General features: G+C 34.7%; 1 protein-coding gene across 5 annotated transcripts in view; it reads right to left on the minus strand.

The window, feature by feature from the left end:
* Window positions 1–26,190, minus strand: part of SCYL2 (SCY1 like pseudokinase 2) — a 41,000-nt gene that overhangs the window by 6,231 nt on the left and 8,579 nt on the right. For 3 of the 5 annotated variants that reach the window (XM_026086375.1, XM_026086374.1, XM_026086376.1), the window contains 15 exons: window positions 22,559–22,716; window positions 18,301–18,445; window positions 17,090–17,239; window positions 16,267–16,488; window positions 15,261–15,377; window positions 12,876–13,001; window positions 11,247–11,423; window positions 7,299–7,421; window positions 6,486–6,599; window positions 5,950–6,082; window positions 4,001–4,119; window positions 2,587–2,687; window positions 1,766–1,832; window positions 1,543–1,632; window positions 455–574 (listed from right to left, as the gene is read on the minus strand). In XM_026086375.1, coding sequence (XP_025942160.1) covers window positions 455–574; window positions 1,543–1,632; window positions 1,766–1,832; window positions 2,587–2,687; window positions 4,001–4,119; window positions 5,950–6,082; window positions 6,486–6,599; window positions 7,299–7,421; window positions 11,247–11,423; window positions 12,876–13,001; window positions 15,261–15,377; window positions 16,267–16,488; window positions 17,090–17,239; window positions 18,301–18,445; window positions 22,559–22,716 — 1,962 coding nt within the window. The remainder of the gene's footprint in view (window positions 1–454; window positions 575–1,542; window positions 1,633–1,765; window positions 1,833–2,586; window positions 2,688–4,000; window positions 4,120–5,949; window positions 6,083–6,485; window positions 6,600–7,298; window positions 7,422–11,246; window positions 11,424–12,875; window positions 13,002–15,260; window positions 15,378–16,266; window positions 16,489–17,089; window positions 17,240–18,300; window positions 18,446–22,558; window positions 22,717–26,190) is intronic. The other 2 variants (XM_026086377.1, XM_026086378.1) reach the window with 2 other exon arrangements.

The following is a 26,190-nucleotide window of genomic DNA, read 5'->3' on the forward strand; positions in this document are numbered from 1 at the left end:
CACAAGAGCAATTACGTTATTTTCATTCTTCGCTACTAGAAGTTCAATTGTTTTGTAATCTAGTTTCACTACTAAGACTATACACACCAAGTACTACTGTGCCCATCTGATTACATGCCTCATCCCTATCCCCCAAAACCTTTGTATATTTAGTTAATAAAATCTTCAGAGCAAAATCTTATTTTCTATGTGCTTTTCCCACATCTAGAGTAATGGGCTTCCAGGAGTGATGTCATCTTTGAAAACTACTACAATTTAAAATGTTGGAAATATAGCTAATGATGCAAATGGAAGGCAGATTACAATTTAGTTAGTTTTTCTCAACTCTACCATGTTACTACCAGTGATAACGAAGGTGAATCGCAGGGGGAAAAGTGCTAATTGCGGACAGTACTTCTAAGGAAAAAGCATCACAGCTGCAATGGAAACAATGTAGTAGTTCATTATCTCTCACCTGCTTCAATGGAGGTGTTATTGCAGTCGCTTGTGGCTTTAGAGGCTGCTGGCTTTTCAATTTCTGTGCCTGTTCTTGTTCTTTAGCTAACTTTTGCTTTTCCTCAAGTGTAAGTGATGCCTTTAAAAGGGAAAGTACTGACAATAAGCTGGACAGCATAGGTATTTATGTTGTTATGTTTATTTCATAAATAGCACTGCCATTTCGACAATGTGTGGTAGAACAATAGGCATTATTTATATAAAAATTAAGTGGCTAAGCACAAAATCTATTATTACATTTATCATACTGTTAAAAAGTACTTAGGGCAAATAAATACAATATTAAAGGTAGCATGATGATAAGTTCTGGGCAGGCATCAAATAAATAGATATTTCATCACAACAAAACCATTTCAGCTTTGACTTCTTAATACTGGACATAAAAAAAAAAGTGTTCTGTTTGGTTTTTATTTTTACATGAAGACTTTACCAACTGTCACTTGATAAAGAACTACAACTGACAGTGCAGCTGGAAAGGAAATTGTATGTTAATAGCCATGAGAAGGATGTTTTAACAGAATAGCACTTATAAGGGTAAGCTATTTCATGTCATGCTTTTTCTTTGCTTCTTTTACTTATCCCCATATTTATTGCTCATTTTCACTTTTAATTTTTATAGTAAATCTCAGTCTCTATTACTACGTGAAATTCTATATTTGATCTTCATTTCCTTTTGTAATTTTATAATGATGTTGCCCGAGCATTTTGATGTTTATAGCTAAATCCACTGCTGAAGTTTCAGTATAACTCATTATACCTGTAACTAAGGAGGAAGAAAATGGTCCAAAAATGTATAATTTCAGTTGATGCATACTTTGCACAAAGCTATTTTCAAGGACAGGTTTTCACGGAAATTCAAGGCTGTGGTTTAAACATTTTTTAGTGCATTTGCATATGTGACTACTCGGGGTTGTGCTAGGTAAAAGCTGTTAGTTTTTCCTTCAAAGCCTCAAATCTGAAAAATATTTACACATAGTCTTCTTACGCACATCAGCCTTGTATTAGACAGATGCATATAACAGAACTCCAAAACAAAAAAACCCACACCTTTTTCTGTTTTGATGACAACTCGTTCTCTTTACTGTCAGATCCACTAGTTAGAAGGTCAGTTCCAGTATTATTAAATACCTTGTCAATCTGTTTAAATTAAAAGAAACAAAATCATAAGTTATTTGAAATGTTGTAATTTAAGGTGATGCAAATACTGACTAGGTGATTTTTAATTTCAAACTTCTATATGTAACTAATGCAATAAAATACTATTTCTTACCTGATTACTTGTACTGGTAGATCTTGCCTCTTCAGACACACTCATTTGATTAGCTATATCCAAAGATCTATACAGTACAGAGTATATATATTACAAAACAATAACTGTACAGTCACATCCACAACACTAATTCAGCAATGCAGATTATTCTTCTGCATTTAAACAATATCAAAAAAAAAGTATTATCAGAGCCCTACCATATTCAGAATAGCTGTAGGAGACTGAAAAATGTTAATATTCTAAAGTGTAAAGGTTTCCTAATGATCATTTCAAATGGTCTTTCTTACTGCTTTAAATGGGGTAATATAGACTTCAGATAGCAAGTTAATTTACTTCAAAAATTTCAGCTCATATCAGCCTCCATAAAATAGGCATGGATATCTTCAAATACCATTGCCTTCTAAAGGTCTGCTGTGTTTATGTTTCTCCACTGTGGTGTGTGTTCTCAGTAACTACAGAAAAGCAACTATTCTTAGTATATAGACATAAAACCAAACTAGTGGAGCTCAGTATGAACTTTTATATTTCACAAATTCATTCAAAATTACAGAATAAATTAATAAACTGTGACTTCACAATGTAAGCGTAAAGGATTGTTCTTAATAAAACAACTGATGCCATAATAATACTATCATTCTAAGACTCATAAATCTTTGCTGACAATCATGTTTATCTGAGGTAATTCCCAGTTACTGAAGTGAGAATTACCAAGATTTTATGTTGCTGTGGATAGAGTTTTCTCACATTTCCTAAAAAGATGAACTGAAATTTCTCTCTCCTCACTTGCTCTTTTCCTAGCACACGAGCAAACAAACACTTACTTCTGTTGTTCTTGCATGACATGAAGCTGTTCAAGTTTTGTTTTATGCTCTGCCTCCAATCTATTAAGCATATCTTTTATAACACAAATAAAAGAATTGAACTGTAAAAGAAACATACAGGAAGTTTGGGTTTTGCAGTGACAGAATCAAGACATTTAGAGCTTAAAAACTAATATCACATAAAACTCACAATATATAATGTCAGATAAACTGCACATTTTAAATAATTTATAGTACAGCTTCACTACCTTGGATGACATAGCCAGCTACAAACAGAATGTATACTGAAATAGTGAAAACAATATATAAGCTAAAAAAAAAAAAAAGTGAGGCAACCTAGACAAAAAAAAAACCCAAAAGATCACAATGAACATTACTAATTTGTTTTCCAGAAAAATTGTATTAGATATTCTATTTCCTAATTAATTCATAGCAGCATGATTGCACTTCTATACTATCTTCAATATTTACAAACAAAACTAAGAGAAAAAAGATTAAGACTGTAATGTAGCTTTTTATTTGGATTGTAATTGTTAGTTAGCTAACTTCTTCACCATGATATTTGGAAGGCAGTGTATTCTTACTCCAGGAATTCTTTGTCTCAGATTTGATTTAATCTCATTCAGTTTTCTCCCAAATATTTTGCAGTGTATTTCAAAAGCAGCACCATCCATCCATTTTAAATGTCCTGCTAACCTTATCATGATAACTTTATTTTTCTTATGTCTCTTCATATTCTACAGTAATATCATCAAGTTTAACAGTTCAGCTGCCTAGTAACCTCCCAATTTTCTGTAGTGTAAAATATGCAAGGGAACAGATCAAGCAACTTATAAATTGTTTTCATTTCCTCTATTTTTAGCCCCACAATTTGATACATTTAGTTACTGCTTCAGGGCTAAGCTACTGCTTTAGGACTGACAGATACTAGTCAGACCTACCCTAAAATGTCAGAAACAACCTAGTGATTCTGACCTAACCACTCAAACACCTATCCACCATAACAGAAGTCTGTTAGTTGATAAAATTTTTCATTTAAAAAACACATTTCAGTTTGAAGGCTTAACCTTTTTTTTTGGCAATTACTAGTGAAAATGTTAGCAATACAACTTTAAAATCTTAAAAGATTTTAAAAATTTAAAGACTTCAAAATGTAAAAAGTAAGTAAAAAGCTAGGATATACAACTGATATACAACTTTAGAAATGTGATGGTATTCATTTTGAAATTTTATACTATATCAGTTAAATCCACTAAATAAACAACAACCTTTAAGCATGCAAATACAGTAATATTGGAAGCATTTTTCACAGACTCAGTCGTATAGAAATCCACAAATTCTTCTGTGACAACAGTTTAAATCAATTATCTACCAGTTTATCAAGTAAAAGCATGCAAAATAGTCATGTTCCTACCTGATTGAGATTAAGATTGTTCTCAATACTAAGAGGAATCAGATGGGGCAATACTTTTCCTGCAAGCTGCTCTTTGGTAATTCCCAACTTCTTATGAGTAAATGTACATTTGTAAATACCTGACATACAACATTAAAATACCAAAATTGGTAAGTTTAGTAAATACTGTAAACAAACTCCAAGAAAGTTGCACTCTCTGTTGGTACTGATAATCTGAACATCTGAATACATTGGTTCTGTGTGCAACCAAGCACAAACAAGATAGAAAAGCCATAAAAATGAAGCATTCATCCACAACATAAATGTATTATAACAAGAGGCTTTGCTAACATTCAGAGCAAAAGAAAAGTCCTGGAGGCCCAAAGTAATACTTTGCAGCTATGAAGCCCAGTATTATTAGTCAAAGTATTGTTCTGGTCTGTTATCTGAGAATATGGGTCTTCAAACAGATCATCACAAGCAACTGAGTTACCACAAATTAACAAATTGCCACTTTGTAATTGTGCTCCATTAACTAAGAAGCTGTTCACTCCCGGCACATTGCAAATGGTTTGTGGTGCACACATGGTTAGTGAACTACCACACTGCTCTCGGACTGTATTTTCCAAAGACTCTTACCTGGAAGTTTAGGACTGTGTTATACATAGGATCAGAAACCATGCACGGTCCTTATCTGGTTTAAAATCAGTGAAAAAGGAATGAGGCACGAGGGATCCAACGTTAAGCCTACCAGTTTTATAGTGTTTCTGACAGCAGGATTCCTGTATGCTTAAATAAGTCCACTTTTGGTGGCGAACACTGAATATACTGGCACAACAGAGGAAGAAGCTTTCCTCACTTTCCATGTTACTACCAGTACTTTGAAAAAAAAAAAAAGAGGATCCAATGTATCCAAAATTGACTTCAGCTCATCATTTCCAAACTAGGGTTCAGCTGCTTGCTGTAGCTGAGTAGAATTCAGGAATAATACAACTAAGGTAGAAGATACACTATCCCTCATTCTCAGACATCAGGTGCAGATTAAAGCTGCAGGGATTAAGGGAAAGAGGGCAACTTTAATTTAGTACTGATAGATGCACACTTGATGACTGAGAGCAAATTAAAAAAGTGCTACCATCTCATATTTGTTACAGTGCTATAATGAGGGCTGCTGCCTCTACAGCTTGACTGTTACAAATGGTCTTCTGCTTACTACTTTGCCGTAAGAGAAATGGTCACTGTCTCCCACACTTGGTAACGCAGTCACACCTCTCCTTGGCAGTGACTCTGGTCATCTGGTCTTCTCACGAGCCCATTCAAGCTGTTAAAAGCACGTATCCTGAGTTGGACAAGTGCCACAGTGGCACTAGAGAACAACTGGGAGTGAGGCCTGCCCTTCCAGAAGTAGCAAGCCACCTGTTTATGTTAGCTGTTTTTGAAATCTCACCCAGAGCACGCTCCATTTCAGTGCAAAGGCAGCCATGTCTTTGTTTAAAAGGCAAAATTCATTTAACAAAAGCTGTAGCAAAGAGCAATAGATTCATAATAGATAATCATTCACAGCATCTGGCATGCAAGAGTGGGAAGTGAAAGCAACAGTAGCATCTTAAAAGCTCCAGCAAAGTGCTCAGGAACTAAAAGAGGACAGATTTGATGCTGCTCCGAGGGAAACCACCCCTCTGGCTGGGTGGGCCATACAGTCCACAAAAGTGTCACAGCCCAAGAACTGCAGAGTATTCGGGACTGTGTTGGGCCCTCAGGACTACAAATATATGGACTAGTGACAGAAGTACCAGCAATACATTAGGTAACTGAACAGGGACCTACCTAAGAAGGAGAAACAAACCATTTTAGCTAGACTATGCAAACATTATCTATCATATTATCATATTATCAAATGATTATACAGAAAGCTCTGAGATTACAACATCAAAATACAAAAAGAGGAGAAAATTGAAAATATTAGTTACCTAAAATTCCCATTAGCACTGCAGGTTCCTTGGATGGAATTTGTTGTAGAAAAGGTAGAATATCATCAAGCACAAACCATTTATCTAAGTACTCCAAAATCTTTCCTAAGCACACTAGTGAGTTTACCCGGACCTACAAAGTATGATAAGAATTAAAGAACATCTTAACTATTCTTTTGCCTAAGAAAAAAGACACATGAAACTCATATTTACGAGAAGAAGGAAGGTGCTTCTGAAACTACAACCTTCATATCTGAAAATTCAAGGCGAGTTTAAAAAAAAAAACATTTTGTATCATTAAAGGAAAATATAGAATTGCATACTGCTCACAAGACCTTGGCTTTTCTGCAGGACAAACACTGTTAACATACAATATGCTGGAGCATACTACTGTTAAAGTAAAAATCTTGAAAAGAAATCAGGGCATATTGATGGGCTTCTCTTTAAAGAAGCAAGAGCAGAAAAGCCAAAGTAATTACAGGTAATTTTACATTTTCTGAAGACTGAGAAAGAGATAAAATTATTAGGATACTTACAGCAAGAGAAGAAGTTTGCAAACATGCATTTTTAATTCTTGGAATCAATGAATTTTTCATTGATGGGTAATCTATTAGATTGGCAAATGTGGGAATTATGTTTAGGCAAAGCTCCTATAAGAAAATATTCCACATAAGTTTAAAAAGAAACATGCATGTTTACTATAAAAGTAATACTAATATTACTCAAGTTCGAAATCAATTTGTCTTTCCAAGTATTCCTTTTAAGGAAATACTCATCATGTTCACTAAAATGAACTTAATCTATCAGACTCACTTAGAAATAGCTACAATAATACAGCGTCATGATATGCAGATGGAATATTAGAAAATGGGTCAAGCAAATATAAATGAATATTATCAGTAACACTCTGCAGCAGCACAATCATAGACTGAAAGATAAAACAGTGTATCAATATGAAATATACTTAAGCAATAGAGGAAAAAAAATACCCAATTGCAGCCAAATCTCAAAAAATAGAGACAGCAACGTTAAACACAAATTGCAAGGAAATACCTGAGTAACTAAACTCCTGCTGCAGAAAAACCTCAAGCAGATATTTAAAAACAAAAACCTTTCTCCATAATATTGGAAAGGCTTTGCAAGGCTGAAAGTGACATCTGATTATCCAAATCCTTCTTTATCTAATAATTTGTTTGTTCACCTCCCCTACACACTCCTGAATGCTTATGGCTAACAGAAAACTAATTTCAGTGGAAGAGTGATTTCCAAAAGGAAACCTTTCTCTTTTCCTTAAAGGAAAGAGAAAAGATTAGTTAGACAGTTTTAAATAAAAGCTGAAATTATGACACCTGAATCTGAATTGAAGGTGCTTCCAAGGCTCTATAAACCATTGGTAGAACGCTGTTCTTTATTTCATCAGGTGGAGTTTTGGTTAGGAGCAAATCCATTTTTTGCAGGAAGATCAACAGGATCTATTAAAAAAAGGACAGTTCAGAAGCCAAAAGATTTTAACTCCACCAACATACACTTAAAGTTTATTGCATCATGTCATTAAGACTTCAGAAGTTTTCTTGTAACTCAGTAAACGTGATCACTTACCATGTTGCTTGCCTGAAGGCATGGAAGACAAAAAACACTGACATATTATTGCATTTTAGAAACATCAAATACAGATCAAATAAAATATGTATATTTTAGAATAATCTTTCTAAAATAAGAAATCATAATGGTTTGGGGAAAAAAAGGGGGAGGGTCTTGTTTCAGTTTAGAACACTGTTTTCTGTTAAAATTCATCCACAGAAAATCTTGATATACATGTCATTATTGAAAAAGCTAAATTCCTCAAAAACTATGGATAAAATGCAGTTCTCGAGGCGTTTGATCACAAATCCACCTATACAAGCTGGATTCCTCTGTATCTGGAACTGAAATTTAGACTCAATGGAAAGAACATTACTACTATATGGACACAAAATAGCTTTATTCCATTTCACACAGAAGTAGTATATCACAAAATGAAAAATCCCAAGCAAAAAAATTTCACATCAGGTTAAGTTCACATCAGGTTAAGTGGGATTCATCTGGCTTATGTTTAGCTGTCTGAAAGTTAGCTGCTGTTTAAATGAAATATCCAGGCTCAGTCTTCAATACGGAGAGCTGCGTAGCCAAAGTTAATCTCTCTGTCTGAGATAGGTGAGACAACTTCCACAGGTCCCATTGACACATCTCCATTGATATCTAGACTCCTTTTATAAAATAGGTTAGAGTAAATGGATAAACTATAGTGAGAGGCATCACATTCATAATAAAAAGCCAAGTATTTCATAGGAGGGAAAGATTTCAATTTTTAAGTATAAAAACCATGTAACAAACAGAGCTTATACATCAAATAAACAGAAGCATCAGAGTCTAGAAGTACAAAAGTACCAAGACTAAATATAAGTTTTTCCCCTTTCCTCTACAGGGAAGGGAATGAAATTCTTTCAAGTGGTAGTTAATGTGGGGTATCTTGTTGTATATTTATAATTATGTAATCTATCCACACATGTGCGCACGCACATGCACACACTCAGTCTCTCATTCATTCATTCATTCATTCATTCCCTGCAATACCCTGAACTCTGGCAAAACTAGGGTGAGATGGACCAGACCAGTTTTAAATTCAGATTTTATTTGTCCTAAACATGGCCTTTCAAAACTTAAAATAACTACTTGTACTACAAACACTCTTTTCTAGCAACCCTGTAATTTCTATGTTCTGTTAGCCAAACAGTTTTGGGAGAGAAGGATTGTTTGATTGTTTTTGCAAATTTGAAAAAAGAGATGAATGAAGTTTGTTATTCAACAACTAGAAAAGCTTTGCTAAAAATAAGAAGCAGCTGTTTCAGCAGACCACTGGTAAACTAAACAGTACTGAATAATCATTTAGATTTCATAGAACTATTCAGCTGTTTTCCACTACTCTGGCTGTAAATTCTTTTCAAATAAGATAATGTAAATCAGAATTGTTTTTATTATCTCTCACCACCTGTATCCTTAACTAGAATGTAATTTATGCTGTTCTGGTGAGCTCTTTTTTTTTGTGTTCTAGCAAAATTTTTGACAATTTTTATCCATTTAAGTAAAAACTAAGATGACACACAGTAACAAAGACACCACCTATAAAAACATAAGCAGCAGCAGCAGTTGCACTATAAACAATAATACCGAAGATTTATTTCATTCATTAGCATAGAGCCCAATACTTGTTAAGCTACACTCTGGCGTACCGAATTAGAATATGAATTTACAGTACATCACATGCTAACTCCTTATGAATATCCCTACGTATAAATTAAGGGTTTGTCTACATGGGGAAGTTATTTCAGAATAAGCTAGGATGCTAATTTATAGTACACCAGTTACTTCATGCTAACTCCAAAAGCATGATGTGAATGAGAAGTTAAATATTCCATTTTCATAGTATAATCTGCCTTATACAAAGACATTGTCAACACTGGATAACAATTTCTTCATAATGAATTACAGCTGCCTCCCTCTGATACATTTGCTTCCTAACTCAAGTATCAGTAGGCTTTGGTGGATGTACAGATTACAAATGCCAAGCAAGAGGCCTGGCACAACGTTAAAACATCATGAGAGTGTGTTTGGAAGAAACGTTGACGCACTGCCCTCCACCACCCCACCATGAGTTACAAACACACAGGGACTGGAAGTTTTTGCCTTGCACAAAGACAGATTGTGCATCCGATTGTTACCAGTCAGAGCTGGAAGTCTGTCATCTGGCACTCTTAATCTCTCTATTTTTTTTTTCTGAATTAATCTGGAATACCAACTTTGGAAACCTGCCCTAGATTACTTAGACAAACTTTGCCATACTGAGAAGCCCATAAAAATAAAAGTGGAATAAGCCAGCTAGTACTTAATGTGCATCAAAAATGTCAACATGGGAATTTAATATATAATATCTGGAAAGCTGCAAAACCACATCGTACTTTATTGCACAGAAACTTCACAAAGCTCTTTCTTTACAAGCTAACCCCAAGTCTATACTTTGCTTTCCTCATTTCTTAAGAAATAAAACAGCTTTTGGGCCCGCTATGCTCTAGATATAGCCTTGAGACAAAGGAGTCTCAAGGTGTTTGGAGTGAAGACTATCTTACAAATCTGCTGTTAAAAGTAGCAAAACATAGTGTCATCTCTTAGGATGCAACAGTACATAAGATGTTTATCAGCTTTTTGTCAGTGAGCACCTTTTTATGATTATTTTTTTCAAGACAAACACTAAGCTAACATAAAACTCTGGTGCACAAAAAGTAAAAAACATTAACTCTAATATTGTAAGGAATCTGCAAATACAGGTGTTCCCTCCCTCCCTCCTCCCCCAGGATACTGAGAGTTCTCTGATGTGGTTTGCTGAAACCCAGAAATAAAAACTGCACTTGTTCTCTGCAGTGTTTATCTTGCCCTTTAAGTTCTCTGCAGAAAAATAACAGCAGTCTGCAGTGAAACAAAGTGAGCCAGAAGCAATGCATAGCTGCCTTGTTATCTGGTGAGGCATGATGCCTAGTTTAGTGACAAAATCCTCAAGAACTGTCATGCATATGGTGTTGACAAAAGGATGAAAATGCTTTTCTCCTTTACAGTAAAAATAGTGCCTTACTGCTTCTATGTATGTAAACAACAGAAAAAAAGGTATTTTACTGACACTATCACAGTACGTTTGTCAAATAAAATGAAAAATTTTCACAAATTTGCATAGCCCTCAAATAAACACTATTTTATTATCATGAATAAACAAGATACTTTTAAGAGAGTGTCAGAGTGACAACTTTTCCACCCCAAGATCCCCGTGTTAACAATCTGGATAAAAAAAGAAAAAAAAAGAAAAATCACAGGTTTAGTTAGTGGTACAATATATGCAAAAATTGTACTGTACAGTCCTGCTCAGATGGGCTAGATGAGTGATAAAATGCTTACAAACATACCTTTTACAACTGACCAAAGATAGAGCTGAGTGATAAATTAAATGTTTCCTTTTGCTAATCTATTCTCATCTATAAATGCAATTAAAGCTCCAGAAAAACAACTAAAATAGCAGGGGGAAGGGCTCAGCGAAATTGCTGGAAAAACCTGCTTTGTATGATTTAAAGCCCACTGCTTGGACAACTACAGAACAGGTTGGTTTCATGGTGGACAGTGTGAACAAAGTTGAAAAAGGAAACTAGACCAACCAGTGATTTTTCAGAGAAAAACCACTGAAGGTAAAAATTGTCATCTGAACAAAATTAACATACCTGTATCGGTTCTTGCTGCTTAAAAACAGGACCAAGATCAGGCAGAATGAGCCTGATATATTCTTCTTTGGTGCACTCCTCAGCAATCAGGAGAACGTTAGGCAAGACAAAGGGCACCATATCAGGATTCACAAACTCAGAGGTCAAGCAAGGCAAAATTCGCTGAATTATAACACGCTAGGAGACAAAAACAAAGATGTATCATATTGTACTGCACTGCATTAAGTTATTATCAAGTCAGCTCAACAGCTTTAGTGATAACCTGATACTAAAACAAAAAAGCAAACAATTTGCAATATTGAACTCTTGTTTTCACAGTATACTCAAGACAATACACACCGCATTACTTTGCTTACTTTTGTTTATTAGCATCCAAACACAACTGGACTACAGCAACTGTGAAGGCCAATAAAGGCTATTAACTGTACAAAAAATAGAATTTTATGTCACATATATGAATTATGAAAATCTCATTGTATACATTTTCTTTAAAAACAACCTAAAAACATTCATCATCATAAGTTTTGAAGTACCCTATCACTCACTAAATGAACACACAATCCTACTATACCTCACTGTAAACTCCTTGTAAATTCCCCATATGGGATTCAGCTGACTAAATGCATATATATACACTGTGGATGTCTACATCCCAGTTAGGCATCCTTAAATGTTTTTAAAGACAATGAAGAGAAACACACACTTCAAGGGCACAATCCATCTCCTCATACTATATGCTTCTAAAACAGAAAAAAACAATGCCCTAAAGATGATTAGGTCAGTTTGTGGCTGTCTAAAGTTGGGTGAAATAAATCCCATCTATGCCCAACATCAAAGCATCAACAGCTTTCAATCAAGAGAAAAAAACTACTAAATTAAAAAGGAGACAATAATAAATATGCAGTTCAACACTGTGCAGTTCAAACTAAAATTTGTATAAAAATAAAAAAATTTAATGTAATAATTCAGAAAATCAGCTATTCTATTATACAGTAAATTAGTATTATTTTTCCATCACATGTGCATTATGCCTTATATAAATTAGAGAATACCACAAAAGGAAAGGATTTGGTCTAGACAGTGTCTAGCACTACACAGAAGAAATCTCAAATGACAGACATTTCCCTTTAAGATCTCTGGGCACTGCTAACACAACCAAGTGCTTTATCCATTGAGGGAAGGAAACTTTGCATCACTCAACATTACAGTACTGCCTGGCTACGAAAAGAGTTGAGGCAATCTTATAACAGATTGGGAGAAAAGGTTGGACAGGATGACTTCAAAGAGCTATGACAAGATCTGTAAACAAAGGGAGAAAACTTGTAAGTGGGGAGAAGAAATCTCCCATTCAAAGTGGGATGAACTATAAGAGGACATGGCTAATGATGGTTCCTCTCATATACTGATAGCACAAGTTGCCATTTTCTGTTTCCAGAATTACTGATAGCGGAGGGGTATTTCCACATAAATTATTTTCATATCTCCTCTTCCTGCTACTCTGCTCTGACAATCTCATAGCAGTCTTTTATGGAACCATGTTACATAGAGTCCAGCAGTCCCAGATTAAGAATGTTAAAAGATGTTTATGTATTTTTAACTCACTACTTCCATACAACAGTAGAGAAGTACCTTAGGTAGTTTTGGCAGAACCTTTGGTAGCCCTTTAAAAAACTGTGACTTCTGAAGGTTATCCCTTTGAAATAAAGAGTCAAAATACTGAAGTGTCATTGCTCCCACATCATCGAAGAATGGTATCTAAAAATAAGATTAAAAGCTTGTGATTTGGAGGAAGACAACACTAATGCCGTTACAAAGATTCCATATGTATAATCATCTATGTACCTTTTCAATGCACTATAGCAAACCTATACATTGAAGTGGCTGCAACTAACGGTCATAAAAGTAAATTTTTACACACTAAGTAGTATAATACTCACAGATAAAGGTTGATTATTAAGACAGCTAATTTTCCTAGTATTTATAGAAGTACATAATAATACACGTTATGTTCATCTATGTTAACTTATTTTATATGAAATAATGTTTTTGTCCACAAAAAAAAAATTAAAAGTAGAAATCTTGACTAAAAGTTCTCCTAAGAATAATTACACTACTTAATATTCCAAAAAAGGATTGCCTGCTAGGACATCCATATCTGGTTACCATTCCTGGAAGCTTATAATGAATCAACAAGCATGCAGTTAAATGGGTAATTATACAAATTTCTCTCCAATGTTCAGGTTTGCAGGCCCACATGTATATAATATATTTCATTTATTGACCCGTGTTTGCATTACTGTACTTCAGCTGCATCACCAGTTGGCAGCAAAGATGGCACAGGGCTTAAGTATTGTGTAACAATGTATACCTGGACTGGGTTTATAAACATGCCATGAATAAAACACCAGGGGTTCATCTATAGCAGTGGTGTATCATAGTAATACTGATGGAGTAATACTGATGGATTTAGCAATCTTTCATCAATGATTTGATGAAGGATTGCTAAATATGCATGTTGATGCCAAGACTATTTATCTAAAATCCCTTGCTTATTCAGCTTTCAGTTAGCAGTTGAAAGCAAAGAACAGAAGAGCGTCTATCTCAGACCTACGTAGACTGGAATGAAGTTTTACATTTGACAGCTTGCATGGGTAAGATTCCTCCTTTTTTCTCATTCTCCATTTGAAGGAGGGATATATCAAACCTCATGGACTTGCAATGGTTAGAGACAGAGCATGGTCTCAGACCACACTTGTTTCCAGTTGAAAAACTTGTGCAAAGAGCAAAGATATAAAAACATAAAGAAGCTCTGCTATCAGGCAGAAAGAGAGGTGGGCTGGCGTAGGGCAATACAGAAGAACAGAATCTATTAAGATCTATTCTTCTTCTTCTTCTGTTAATCTATTAACAGAATCTACTTAATTCTATATTCTAGATCACATACCAAAAGGAGTCTAACCATGACAGCATGGAATTCTACATAGGCTAATTCACTCTAGTTAAAACTAGCAAGGTAAATTTGCCCATGTTAAGCTCCATATTAGCTTATGTCATGCTGGCCTTGACAGACTACTTTTAGTACTCAAGCAAATTCAAATATCTCTACCCTACAATTCAGTCTAAAGAGATTAACCTGATCTTTATGTAACAATAGTGGTTAATATACAACTCTTTCCACTTTTGGTTGTTGTAATCCCTCAGACAAGTGAGCTGACATCTGAGTAACATTTGCTGATTTCCCCACTTCCCATCTTCCAGAATATACGTTAGCAAAATCATTACCTGTACTCCCTCCCTTCTACACTCACTATTTCTTCCAACTGCTAAGATACTGATTTCTCTCTCTGTATATAATCTTTTTATATGACAGGAAAAGAAGAAAATTCTTAGCTAAGCAAGTCTATAAGCAGGAACCTGAAATACTATCAGCTATGAGAAAACAAGATATAAGACAAAAGAAGGATCATGCTTTTAAGTTCTACTTTCAAATAGGAAAGTGGAGGAAGAGTTAGTCAAATTAAAACTTAAATTTACTATTTGCAATTAATTTTGGCTTCATTATGACAAGTATGCTCCAAATATATTTTAAGTTATTCTTCTGCATATTTAAGAATATACCGAAAACAATAAGCCAAAAGTCATCTTTACATATGTTGACCTTTGTCATTTCATGGCTTTAATATCCTTCCAATACAGGTTTAAAGAGTGAATTGTATAAAAATGTAGTGCAGAAAATACTCCAACTGTATTGGAAAGCAACAAAATACTTTTGCGTTGTGACCGTTCTAAACTCTGTTTCAGCACACCCTTCTTCATATTAATAGAATAAAGGTCAACGCAAGGACAACAACTTTTGACATCAGCTAACATCATTATTTCCAAAGAAGTTCAAAACATATTTACATTTCAACTAAAAGGATTAACAGGAAAAAAATTAAAAATAGCTCTATTGTTTCTACAAATCAAACACTACTTCCCTCTTTCCTATAGCTACTGTATTTTCCATGAACTGACCTTAGTCATTTGATCTGCGTCTGGTCTTACTGCTGGAGCTACATTTAAGAGTAGCTTTACATGTTCACGCACCTCTTCCGGTATATTCTGAAGAGTACTGGAGCTTAAACGGCTCAGCTGCATAAGTAATTTAAGCACATGCACCATGAAGTCAGAAAATCCTGCATATAACTATTTCCAATATATATTAGGGCTATACTTTGTCTTCTTGATGGCTTCCCAACCCACACCTTTAATATCCCTCCCTTCTCCCCATTTATAACCCACTTGCTTCTGGTCCCTCATAGTCTTCCCTCTGTCCCCCAACAGAATACCTGCTTCTGGTCACATCCCCCTACTCCCAACTTCTAATTGTGTTCAGGTTTTTGGAGAACACAGGAAACTTTTTTTTAAAAGAGGTACAGGTTATAACTGAGATGTCAGTTATACACATGAAAATGCAGTATATGTGATTAAGGCAATGGACACCCTAAGAAGTTACAATGAAGGAAACTTGCACACAAATGTACATGATGTCAGCTGTTTCAAGTAACTCTCTTCTGTTAATATTCATAGTCCACAAAGAACATGAAATAACTTACTGCTAGCTAGGGGGATAACATTCACAATGTCAGTGACTGAATCACTTTAATCTCTGCAATCTCCTCCAGTCTTACATTGGTCATTCATTGCCTTGTGTCTGATGCTGTTTGTCCTACTCACAGATAACGTATTTATCCCATGTGCACAGCATTCCACAGGGGTACAAGGAAACTAGGTGAGAAATCAACTTCATAGCTGATAAAGTTGGTACACATAACTTCCTCTATACATATTCTTATTTCCCTTATTTTGCTAGCATTTATTTTTTTCTTATTATAAAGACGGCATGCATGGTAAGTTATCATTATAGGATTGTTTATGTTGGAGCACTGACACTGTGCTCTAAAAATTTAAACCTATTTTAAACCAACTACTTTTTAAATATGAAAAATCAATGTAGAACATTTACAAATAGAGCAAATACCTGATCCAGTTGTCTGCTAAAACTTTTATAAATATCCTGCTTGTTGACCTCAAAAATTGGTTTCCCTTTATTAAATACTGCATACATAACAGCTCCTAGAGAGTACATATCACTGGCTGTCTCACAGCTCACAGAGAGAATATATTCTGGTGCCAGATATTCAGGATTTGGAAGACACAAGGACGGCAAGTTTGGATCCCATTCTTTACAAGGGAATTTTGGCTACAAAGAGAACAGTAAAAGAAAGCACACTGATTAGGGATTTTTAAAGAACAATTCAAATAAGAGACTCAGGCAGCAAAAAATAATCAATCCACTCAAACTCAATTATGACTGAAATGGAAATGGAATAAGGCAAAACTGGAAGAATCTCTGTCTGTAGCATAGATTAATTAGCTCATGCAGTTAAGCCTGTTTATTAAAATTGAGAACTGTAATGTAAATGTTAAAATACTCTGCTGTAAGAGGGAAACATGAGTTATGATAGGCATTCCCTTTAGGAGTTAGCAACAAGGCACTGAGGGGATGGAAGAGACTAAACCAGGGAGCTGTGCATATCAGCCAACATGCAGGTGAGCAGAAGAACTGGCCCAGGCTTCTGTATCTGCCTGAAATTATCACTAGTCTATTTTAAGTCTACTGAGTCAGCTCTGGCTCATTTTTTGTAATGACCAAAAGTAGCACTTCAACATCCTTCCTGCCAGAAAATACAGAGGTAATCATTAAATAAATGATTCTGTCTTGAAACTGAAGTTCATGAAACCAGTTTCAGACAAGGATCTGAATTTGAAATTTCAAGAAGACAAATATAAAGATCTATTACCTCCTGTTCAGATGGATTTGTTGACTGGATACAAAAATCAAAGCCCATAATTTTCCATGCTCCGCTTTTATTTAGAATTATATTCTCAGGTGTAATATTCCCATGGACCATTTTCACACTGCTATGCAAAAAGGACAGACCTTCAGAAACCTGTTAATAAAAAAATTATTCTTTCAGGTTAACTCTTTCCCTAAACATGCCATCAGACATTTACAAAATTTCTGTTACCATTACAGCCTTTTTTCCTGTGGTCATGGTTAAATAGAAAAGTTAGCTAAGAAGCAATTCTTCATCATCAATTTTAGACTATGTCTTAAAAATTATGTATGAAGGAAATTATATAAAGGTGGGTAATCAGCAGATAAGATTACCAATGCAGATTAGCTATCATAGCATAAGAAAAAAAAAAGTTTTCCAAAGATGAATAAAATATTCACCAAATAAAATCAGAGAGTTATTGTTCCTCTCCCTGGAGGGTAAAGTACAGAAATGACTCACAAATGGGAGTGACAGTAGCTGTAGCACAGGCCATATGCTGTTTATTTTTACATAAAGAGTAAATCAAAAACAAGATAGTTCTGGTCTTTTCAAAAAATGAAGCGGGGACTAAGATAAAGGAGGAAGCAGAGACCTCTGCATCACTGCACATTTACAAGCAAGGAGGAAGGCAACAAGAAGGCTTTCCAATTATGCGGAAGAGCAGTGGAAGTAGTAAAAGGAAGCTAGAAAGTAAAGGTGAGGAAAAGAATCCACTTTGAAAAAATAAAAAGGAAACAGGGCCTACATTCTGTGCATGGTATTTATGGGAATGAATGAGAAGGAAAAAGAAAAGAGCATGTTGAAGTTTGCCATCAACTTCAAGATTAAAAGAAGTAAAGAAACAACAAGCTCTAGAGAGAAGGAGATATCTTTACTCTTGTTAGAAAGGAAGAAGAAATAAGGGATGGGTGAAATGTAACAATTCTTTTTATACAGAATTCATTTATATAGAATAAAAGAATTAATTTATTTTCTTATTTTCCATGTCAAAATAAGCAAAAATAGCAACTTAGAGTACCCAATAGTCATCCTTTCTTATAGTTCAATGATCAGAGCACTGTCATCTCTCACCTCATAATAATTTCATTTACTATAGGCAGACAGGACAAACTTTGTAAAACTATGATTAACACTAAAAGCACATGAAAATTGTAAGGACAACTGTGCAATACCTGAAGCAAGCCATATTTGGTCTCCACATCATAAAGTTTGTATTCTTTAATGTCGGATGGTAAAGGAGAAGGTAGGTTGTCCCAGCTGCCAAGAACATTAGCTAAACTTGCACAGACTGGTTCTGTACAAAATGCCAGGCAATCTCTATAGAGGAGACAGATAAAAAACACTGCTCGTAAATAAATACAATAAATCTCTTGATTGTCAATGAAGAACCATAGAGATGTCATATTAGACAAGGCCAGTACACTTGGTGTTACCTAAGAACATGTTATATGTCATGTTTTGTATAATTATAATAAGTATTATTATATTCGATCTATAGATATCTGAAATAAACAATCTTAGAATATAGAAATCAGCTTGAGTAGGTTATTTCATTCTCTAAAATTCACATCACTAATGATGCACATAATGCTTCATTAAAAATTTTTACAAAACAACATTATTCTTGTCCTGAGCCAGTAATATCAAACATATAATTCTTACTATCATTATAACTTGTAGGATCAGGCTTTTAGCTGTGGCTAAAACTGAATCAACATTTACTGTGTTAGACATAATATGTCTAACTAATAAAATGTAAGTTAGTATCCGAATATTCCTTTATTTTGCAAATGAAAGAACAAGAGGCACATAAATGAATATAGTTGTTGTATGAACTGCAATTTGCCTATGGAAGTAACTTTTTTTTTTTTTAACTGCTGTCTTCTTCCTCAAAAAGAATAGGTCTTGTTTTATGGCTTTTTTTATTAACGTTTGAAAAGTGTAAGTAAACCAAACCTCCAAACATACAGCAGACTGATTGTACAGAAAAAAAAAAAAAAAAAAAACTTCAAAATTTCAAATCTTCAAGTCCTGAAAAAAATATATGTCTCAGTGCTACAAATTTCATGTCGCACAGACAGAGCCATTCCTTACATCCACATCCTTCAAACTGGTCTGCACAGCACTGAAGGCCCTAGACCGTCACTGCACCTCACATCTCAAATGTTTCAAAGGGCTTTTTTGAAGAAAGCATTACATGGATGACAGCACACATACCTGGTTTAAGAATGAATATTTCATATGAGAACACTAAAACATTTCCCTGTAGGAACATGGAAAACTGACACCTAATAACAGTAATATGGGTATATTTCTGAATAATGAAGTTATAGGCAAAAAGACAGATGCCTAACTTTTCACTCGTTCCTTAAAAATACCACAGAAGACACACCTCAGCATAAATCTATCACTTAGTTTTTATATATCTCACTAATTAACAAGCCTGTTCTTTGAACTAAAAAAAAAAAAAGCTGATGAAACATGTAAGCTTCTTATTACTCACCCAAATTAAGAGAGACAACTTTAATTTTATCAACTGCCTTTCTGAAGGAAAAACAACTGAAAATTAAAATCTGTTGATTCATAAATGTCAGCCAACCTAGCAAACTTCTGCTTGGCTTCCTCCCTACCATTTTATTGACTCCACCTCTTCCATGTTTTTATTAATAGACCTACGCCTATAAAATTCAGTTTTGTACTAATCGCAAGGAAGAATCAGAGCACAGAATGACAGTCTTTCATTTGTTAATTCTACTTTAACTTTACCACGGAGCTTATAGATTTAGCTATAGTTAAGGCATAGATGATAGAAAACACCTAGGAAACAACTATCACTGGTCTTCAAAACACAAATTCTCTGATCGCTGTTGTTGTGGGGTATGAAAAAGAGCTTGTTGTTTTTTACTTTGGGAGCTAATTAAATAAAGATCCAAGCAAGAGTAACAGAAGGATGGGGCAAATCCAATTAAAGCAAATCAACATTGGAGGAACTGAGTCAGTCATACACCGCAGCATCTTTAACAGTTCCCTGAATAACATCAAAATGACATTCAGAGTAACATAATAAAAAGAAAACAAGTTAAAAAGAAAAGTGGTTGCAAAAAATGCATATGCTTTGGGAAAAACTGTAACAGATGGACCATCTAGTAAATCAAATATTTGGGACTCTTCACACTACTCATTTTTTAAATAGGTAGCAATGACATTATGAATAGATTTGGCTTTTTATTCTTTTCTCCAATAACAAGTTAAATATAGAATAATATTACTCATCTGTGCTGTTAAGGGAATTGAAGACAAGCTGTGCATATAGATATATTTATAGTCAATATTTAGTATAAATACAAAGTGTTTATGCATTTCATATATTATTACATGTAAAATGTATACAAAATAATATGCATAAATCATATAGAATGTTTATATAAAACATATTTATAATATTTTGAGTAGAAAATTTCTGTTAATAGTGGAAAAGGTGTCTACACACTGGAGTCAGAATGGTATGGCCTGTAATATCTACTGCAGCTGGGCAGGCATACCAGGTATTCCTTTGCCCCACAAAAAGGGAATAAAAGGCCAAAGAACATTAAATGGTTCCTCCAGCTCACTGACGAATGCAAAGTTTGGAAGACTCCAAATTAGAAGAGAAAGAAAAACATGTGGTAGAAGATACACAAATGAAACCACAGAATTCATCTATCACACAGGTGAGCACTTTTCACTTTCTTTTGCACGACCACCTAGATACTTATTCTGTTTTTAGTGACTTGCAAGCAGTTCAACACCATTGTATATTATTTTGGAGACAAACACAAAAAAAGAAAAAAAAGTTGGTACAGTCTAGCCAGAAGGAGCCCGTGACTGATTTCTTCAAGAGATAAGCATTTTGCAAAGACCCTCAGAAATGCTAAAGACATGTAGCTATCTTACAACACTCTTGCACACTGATACACAGTCAGACCAAACCCTCCTTTTATGCACTCCCCAAATAGCATTACAGCCGTTTCTGGCACAGCAAGCCACTGGATAGGCTTGGGGCGAGGGATGGTCCTACAGAGAGGGTGCTGAGGATGGAAAGGGGAGCAATCAGAACGAAGCACAGGGCCTTACTAAAAACATGTCAGCAAGAACTCTGACATAACTAATGTGTTTATTTTACTTAAAAGCTTAAATTCTTTGCAAAAAGAACACCAAAGCTTTCTTAACAATCCAAGATATGAATCTTAGCCTCTTCTTCTGCAGAGTAGAATTAGGGTAAAATAGGTACAGATGAAGTTGCTCAGTCAACTGAAATATTGTGAAATTTTAGGAAGAAACCTGGGATGTATTCTGGGACTCACCAGCATAAGCTAAAATCAAGATGATTCTAGGCCATTTAGCCTGTAATAGTTATTTATTGTTGTACTGTACTGAAAGCTGTTTTCAATTACCTAACTTTTCTGACTTAGGCTTTTGTGAGGGGTACACAGAACCAAAGGGCTAATGACAACTTTGAACCCTTGTTAGTGCAAAATGTGTTTAGAACTGGAGGAGAGATGTATATGAATAAGCAAGTGTCATTTGATGAAAGAAATCTTTCCCAAAGTAGGCACGGCACAGACAGATGTATTCTCACAGTATTTTTGGCTCCTAGAAACCAAGACAAAACTATCTTAGGTACATTTGGAAACATATAGATTAACAGAATTAACCAAAAATGTAGAATTCTGAAAGGCAATGTATGCAAAGATTGATTAGGTTACCTTTTAAAAACACCACTTTGTAGGCAGAACCTGAAAACCTTCATGACCTTCCTCAGTAAGATCAAGAAATATCTGCTTCAACATGAAACATTTTGTTTGATTTTAGTGCTGTGCTGTCATTGCTAGAGTTGAATAATAAATCCATAAGAAAAACCCACTATTGTGCCTAGTGACCAATCTTACATAAATCAAATAAGCACTACAAAAATACACTGCATTTTGTCTCCCTTGTTTGGCATTTGAGGACCTTTAGAACACATTATGTGGCCACAATAGACATGGTTTACCAAAAATCTCCATTCTCAGGAGCATGAAGTACATATATCTCATAAGTGGAATAAATGTATGAACAACCTTTTGAAAGAAAACAATCTGTCTTTGAAAGAGAGTTCTTTAAAAGTGAAATTAATTGAACTACCAAATTTTCATATTGTAAGAGATGTGTAGTCTTATAGTTGCACCTGGACTAAGACCATGCAATACATTATGGATTAGATCTACACCAGGAACGCATTCTACAGCTTGCAAAAAAAAACCCTGATAGTGGAAAGGACACTATTCTCATGTGAGCAAAAACAGTAAACTTGAACCTCATTAGATGTATGTGCTAAATGCTCCAGATATTTTAGATCCATTAACAAAACAATGATTAAGAATGTCTGTTCTCAATTTTACTACAACTTACCTGGATTCTTCTAATGGATGTTGAACAGTAAGTAGCCGAGGGTGTCGAAGCCTGGTTAGCTGTTGAACACCTCGTTTTAAAGAATCAATAATCTGATCCTTTTCAAATTTTTGAAACTTGTCTATCAACTTTTTATCAAAGACAAAAACAGCCACTTCCTAGAAATAAGCAACAAAATTTACTCAGTATAGCAATGCCAAAAAGCAAAGCCTATACACAGTTACATACGCACAGATGCACACTTCTCCAAAAAAAAATTAGTTTGATTTTAGGCAAATGAGAGCATTTATGTTAACTATGAACAATTAAAATATTCTGAGGATATATGCATTCATTTAGCATTAAACATATATATATAATATATGTATAAATGGTGCTTTATTAAACTAGACCCTGTCTTAGTCTTCTGTTCCAAGCCTGTACAATCTATATTAAACTAGACTTTCATGAGAGAGAATTTATAGTCAAAGAACAGTGTCTGACTAATCAATTAATCTGATCAGACTGTTCACATGATAAAATAATATATATATTTTTTAATATGATGGAACGTGTTAAAAGAAGTCCTGGAGGAAATAGCATTTCCAATCAACTTCTGCAAATGGAGTGGGAGGAAATTGAGAAATTTATATGAAATTTAGACATTACAGAGTGGATATGAAATAACAATGAGATTACAGCAGCATCTTGGAAGCCATTAAAGAAAGAGAAATCAATTGGAGTTGTTTCAAGGGAGGACGTAAAGAAATCAGCCAAAATAAACTAGTGAAGGAGCTGATACTTCTGGAAGCTAACCATCTTCTATCTCTGAAGAAAAAAGATATTTAAAACTCTATCACGAAACAAAACTGAGACTTTCTTATATTTCTACAACAAGATTATGAATAATAATATATAAAAATGTTGGAAACTAGTAGACAATAATATGGCAGTACACAGTTTTCAGTTCCAAGAGGAAACCCATGCTCTTGTACGGCACATTTTATAACCGTTACTCTAACTGAAATCTCCCAGGAATATTTATGTTATTGATTTAAAAAAAATCCACAAATTGGCTATAGAAAAAAGAAATTCACTCCGACACACAAAAATTGGTTTATGTTTTTCAGCAAGTGAATGCCTACAACTAACTCAACTAACTACCTTTTTTCTGCTTGTATACAAGTCAGCTCCCTGTTCCAGTTTTAAGTGTGATGGAGCAAACATTAACACTGACACAAAGAAAACAGTCACAGAGGGTGGCAAATACATGTTTTACCCACTATTTTAAAAATACACACTTTTCAGTACAAAGTGTGAATGTATTCAGCAATAAGTGGCCAACAACAAAATCTCAAACTTATACAGCACTTCTGAAAGAATTTCTGTTTAATGATAAGTCAAAAGTATCAGAATGTGAATAATTAAATCAGATAATTTGGGACCTCAACTACATTTTGAATATTTTATGATAGCTACAAATAAGTTCTGTCAGTGTTTGCTGCAGTCCTGCACGCGTTGTTTGAGGTTTGACAGAACTTCTACATCTCCAAAATTAGCTTACATATTTATCTGTATATGAAGTTTTATAAAAGTATTCAAGGTGTGAAAATGATTGCTGTCACATTGATTTTACGGGTGCAAATACAATTTATAATATAATTGTGGAGTTTCAAGAATCAAAATTAATTTGAACTGTGTGACAATTTGCTTTCAATATCTTCATTTTCACGTAACACTTCTGATGTAAGAAAAAAGCATACAGCCATCACAGTCTCTGCTTGTGCATATTAAAATGTTAAATGTGTTCTGATATTAATAACTTAAATAAGGCATTCTGAAATGGGTTATTAAATACCATAACCAACATCGATTTTTATATGCAGAATTTGACATCAACAATATAACATTTTAAATTCCATAAGTCACCAGAAATTTTTGTACAGAAGAAGAACCAAGAGATAGCTGAAATATGGGGCCTAGAACACACCATCTCTATTGCACAATAATTACTAAAACCATATAACACACCTGGAAACATTAAAAAGCTTTTAGGATTTTCTGCTGCACGGACCAAATAACCCTGTCAAATTTTGTTTATGAACACATTATTCTTGTTTCTCCTTTTCTGTTTTGCACATCCTGATATTCAGCCCTGAAAAGGAGGGCTGCTCACTGTGGCTCATAGGGATTCCATTTGCTGGGGAAGTAATTACCTTTGTGGAAACCAACCAAGATGAAGGCCTGAAAAGATTTATACAAAGTTAATACTTTGTTACAGAAAGCTCTAGGGGAGCTTCCGCTTTGTATTTTTCATTTCACAGGTTTGAAAGGTTTGGAAAAGGAGAAAAAAAAAAAAAAAGTAGCTTCCTCCTGCAGACAACTACTTGTTACTTAAATTCTTGTCTCGTAATTCCAGCTTTGTAATATAAAAATAAATTTAGCATACAGAGACTGAAATATAAAAAATTACAACTGCTCTCAACAAAGCAAGTGAAAAATTAGGAACAAAACAACCATTATCTTTAAAGATAAAAATTTCCATTCATGATGTGATAGGAAGTAAATTGTTCAACACCTTGTTCAACATGCTCTTGTTTCAACACAGAATTTTGGTAGCTCCACTACCAAAATTAGGTTAAGAAGTAGCGACAAGTGCGTAGGGCACTAGACTGGCCAGTCAAGAGATCTAAGTTTAAACCTCAGTTGTGTCACAAACACAAGTTAATCCACACCTTGTGCCTCACCTCTTACATGTTTAATTAAACAGTGCTTTATTTCAAAAAGATGTCAGAAAAATAAAGCTCAGTAACGATGATGAGATAGTTGTATACTATGATGTGCACCATATAATATTTACCAAGATAAAGTCGTTAAAGAAATCATCTGTAGTTACTGCCAAGAATTTAGAATTTTTAACATGAATCAATGAAAAGAGCAGTGTTTAAATTTGCCAATCCTCTTACCAAGCAACTAAATGTCATTCTAAATGCTTTGCATGCAACTAATAGAAATGCTGGCACCTGCGCAAACAGGAGTAAAAATTGTCCACACCATGCAAGACATGGGACACGGTTTAGTTAGGCTGTAATTGTACTAAGCCATCTGTAATACCATCAGGCCCTGAACAGAAAAGTATATATCAGTTCTCTTTGTGCTCATCTATTTCAGTGGATGGGTGTTGACCACTGTCCTTAAGACCTGGCATCCACTATGTCACCTCTTTATAAAAGTTTTGTCTCCCTGCAGTATTAATCACTAAACAGCCCAATTTCCTTTTCCTGGTTTCTTTGGGCAGTTTTCCTCCAAGCTCATTTCCAATCCTGCTTCATGTGGGATCTGCGCTCCTTACAAAACGGACACCTGTTCTGGAGACTTGCTAACACTGACAGCTTGAACCAGATCTCCTTACCTACTCAGCCAAACACCTTACAAACCAAAGAGACAGCAAAAACACTACTCCCATCTCATCCAATACCACCGCTAGGAAAAAAAAAAAAAAAATCCCAAACCTTAAGAAGGCAAATAGTGAAAAGTGTATATAAAAACAAGTCCCACTCTGCTCTCAGTCAGGGAAAAAGAAATACGGCTGATGTCCGTCAACATGGGCCATGACCAGGGAACAGAAAATATAAATACTACACTTATCCTTG

Source organism: Apteryx rowi, unplaced genomic scaffold, assembly GCF_003343035.1.
Source record: "Apteryx rowi isolate R43461 unplaced genomic scaffold, aptRow1 scaffold_691, whole genome shotgun sequence".
NCBI classification, from domain to species: Eukaryota; Metazoa; Chordata; class Aves; order Apterygiformes; family Apterygidae; genus Apteryx; species Apteryx rowi.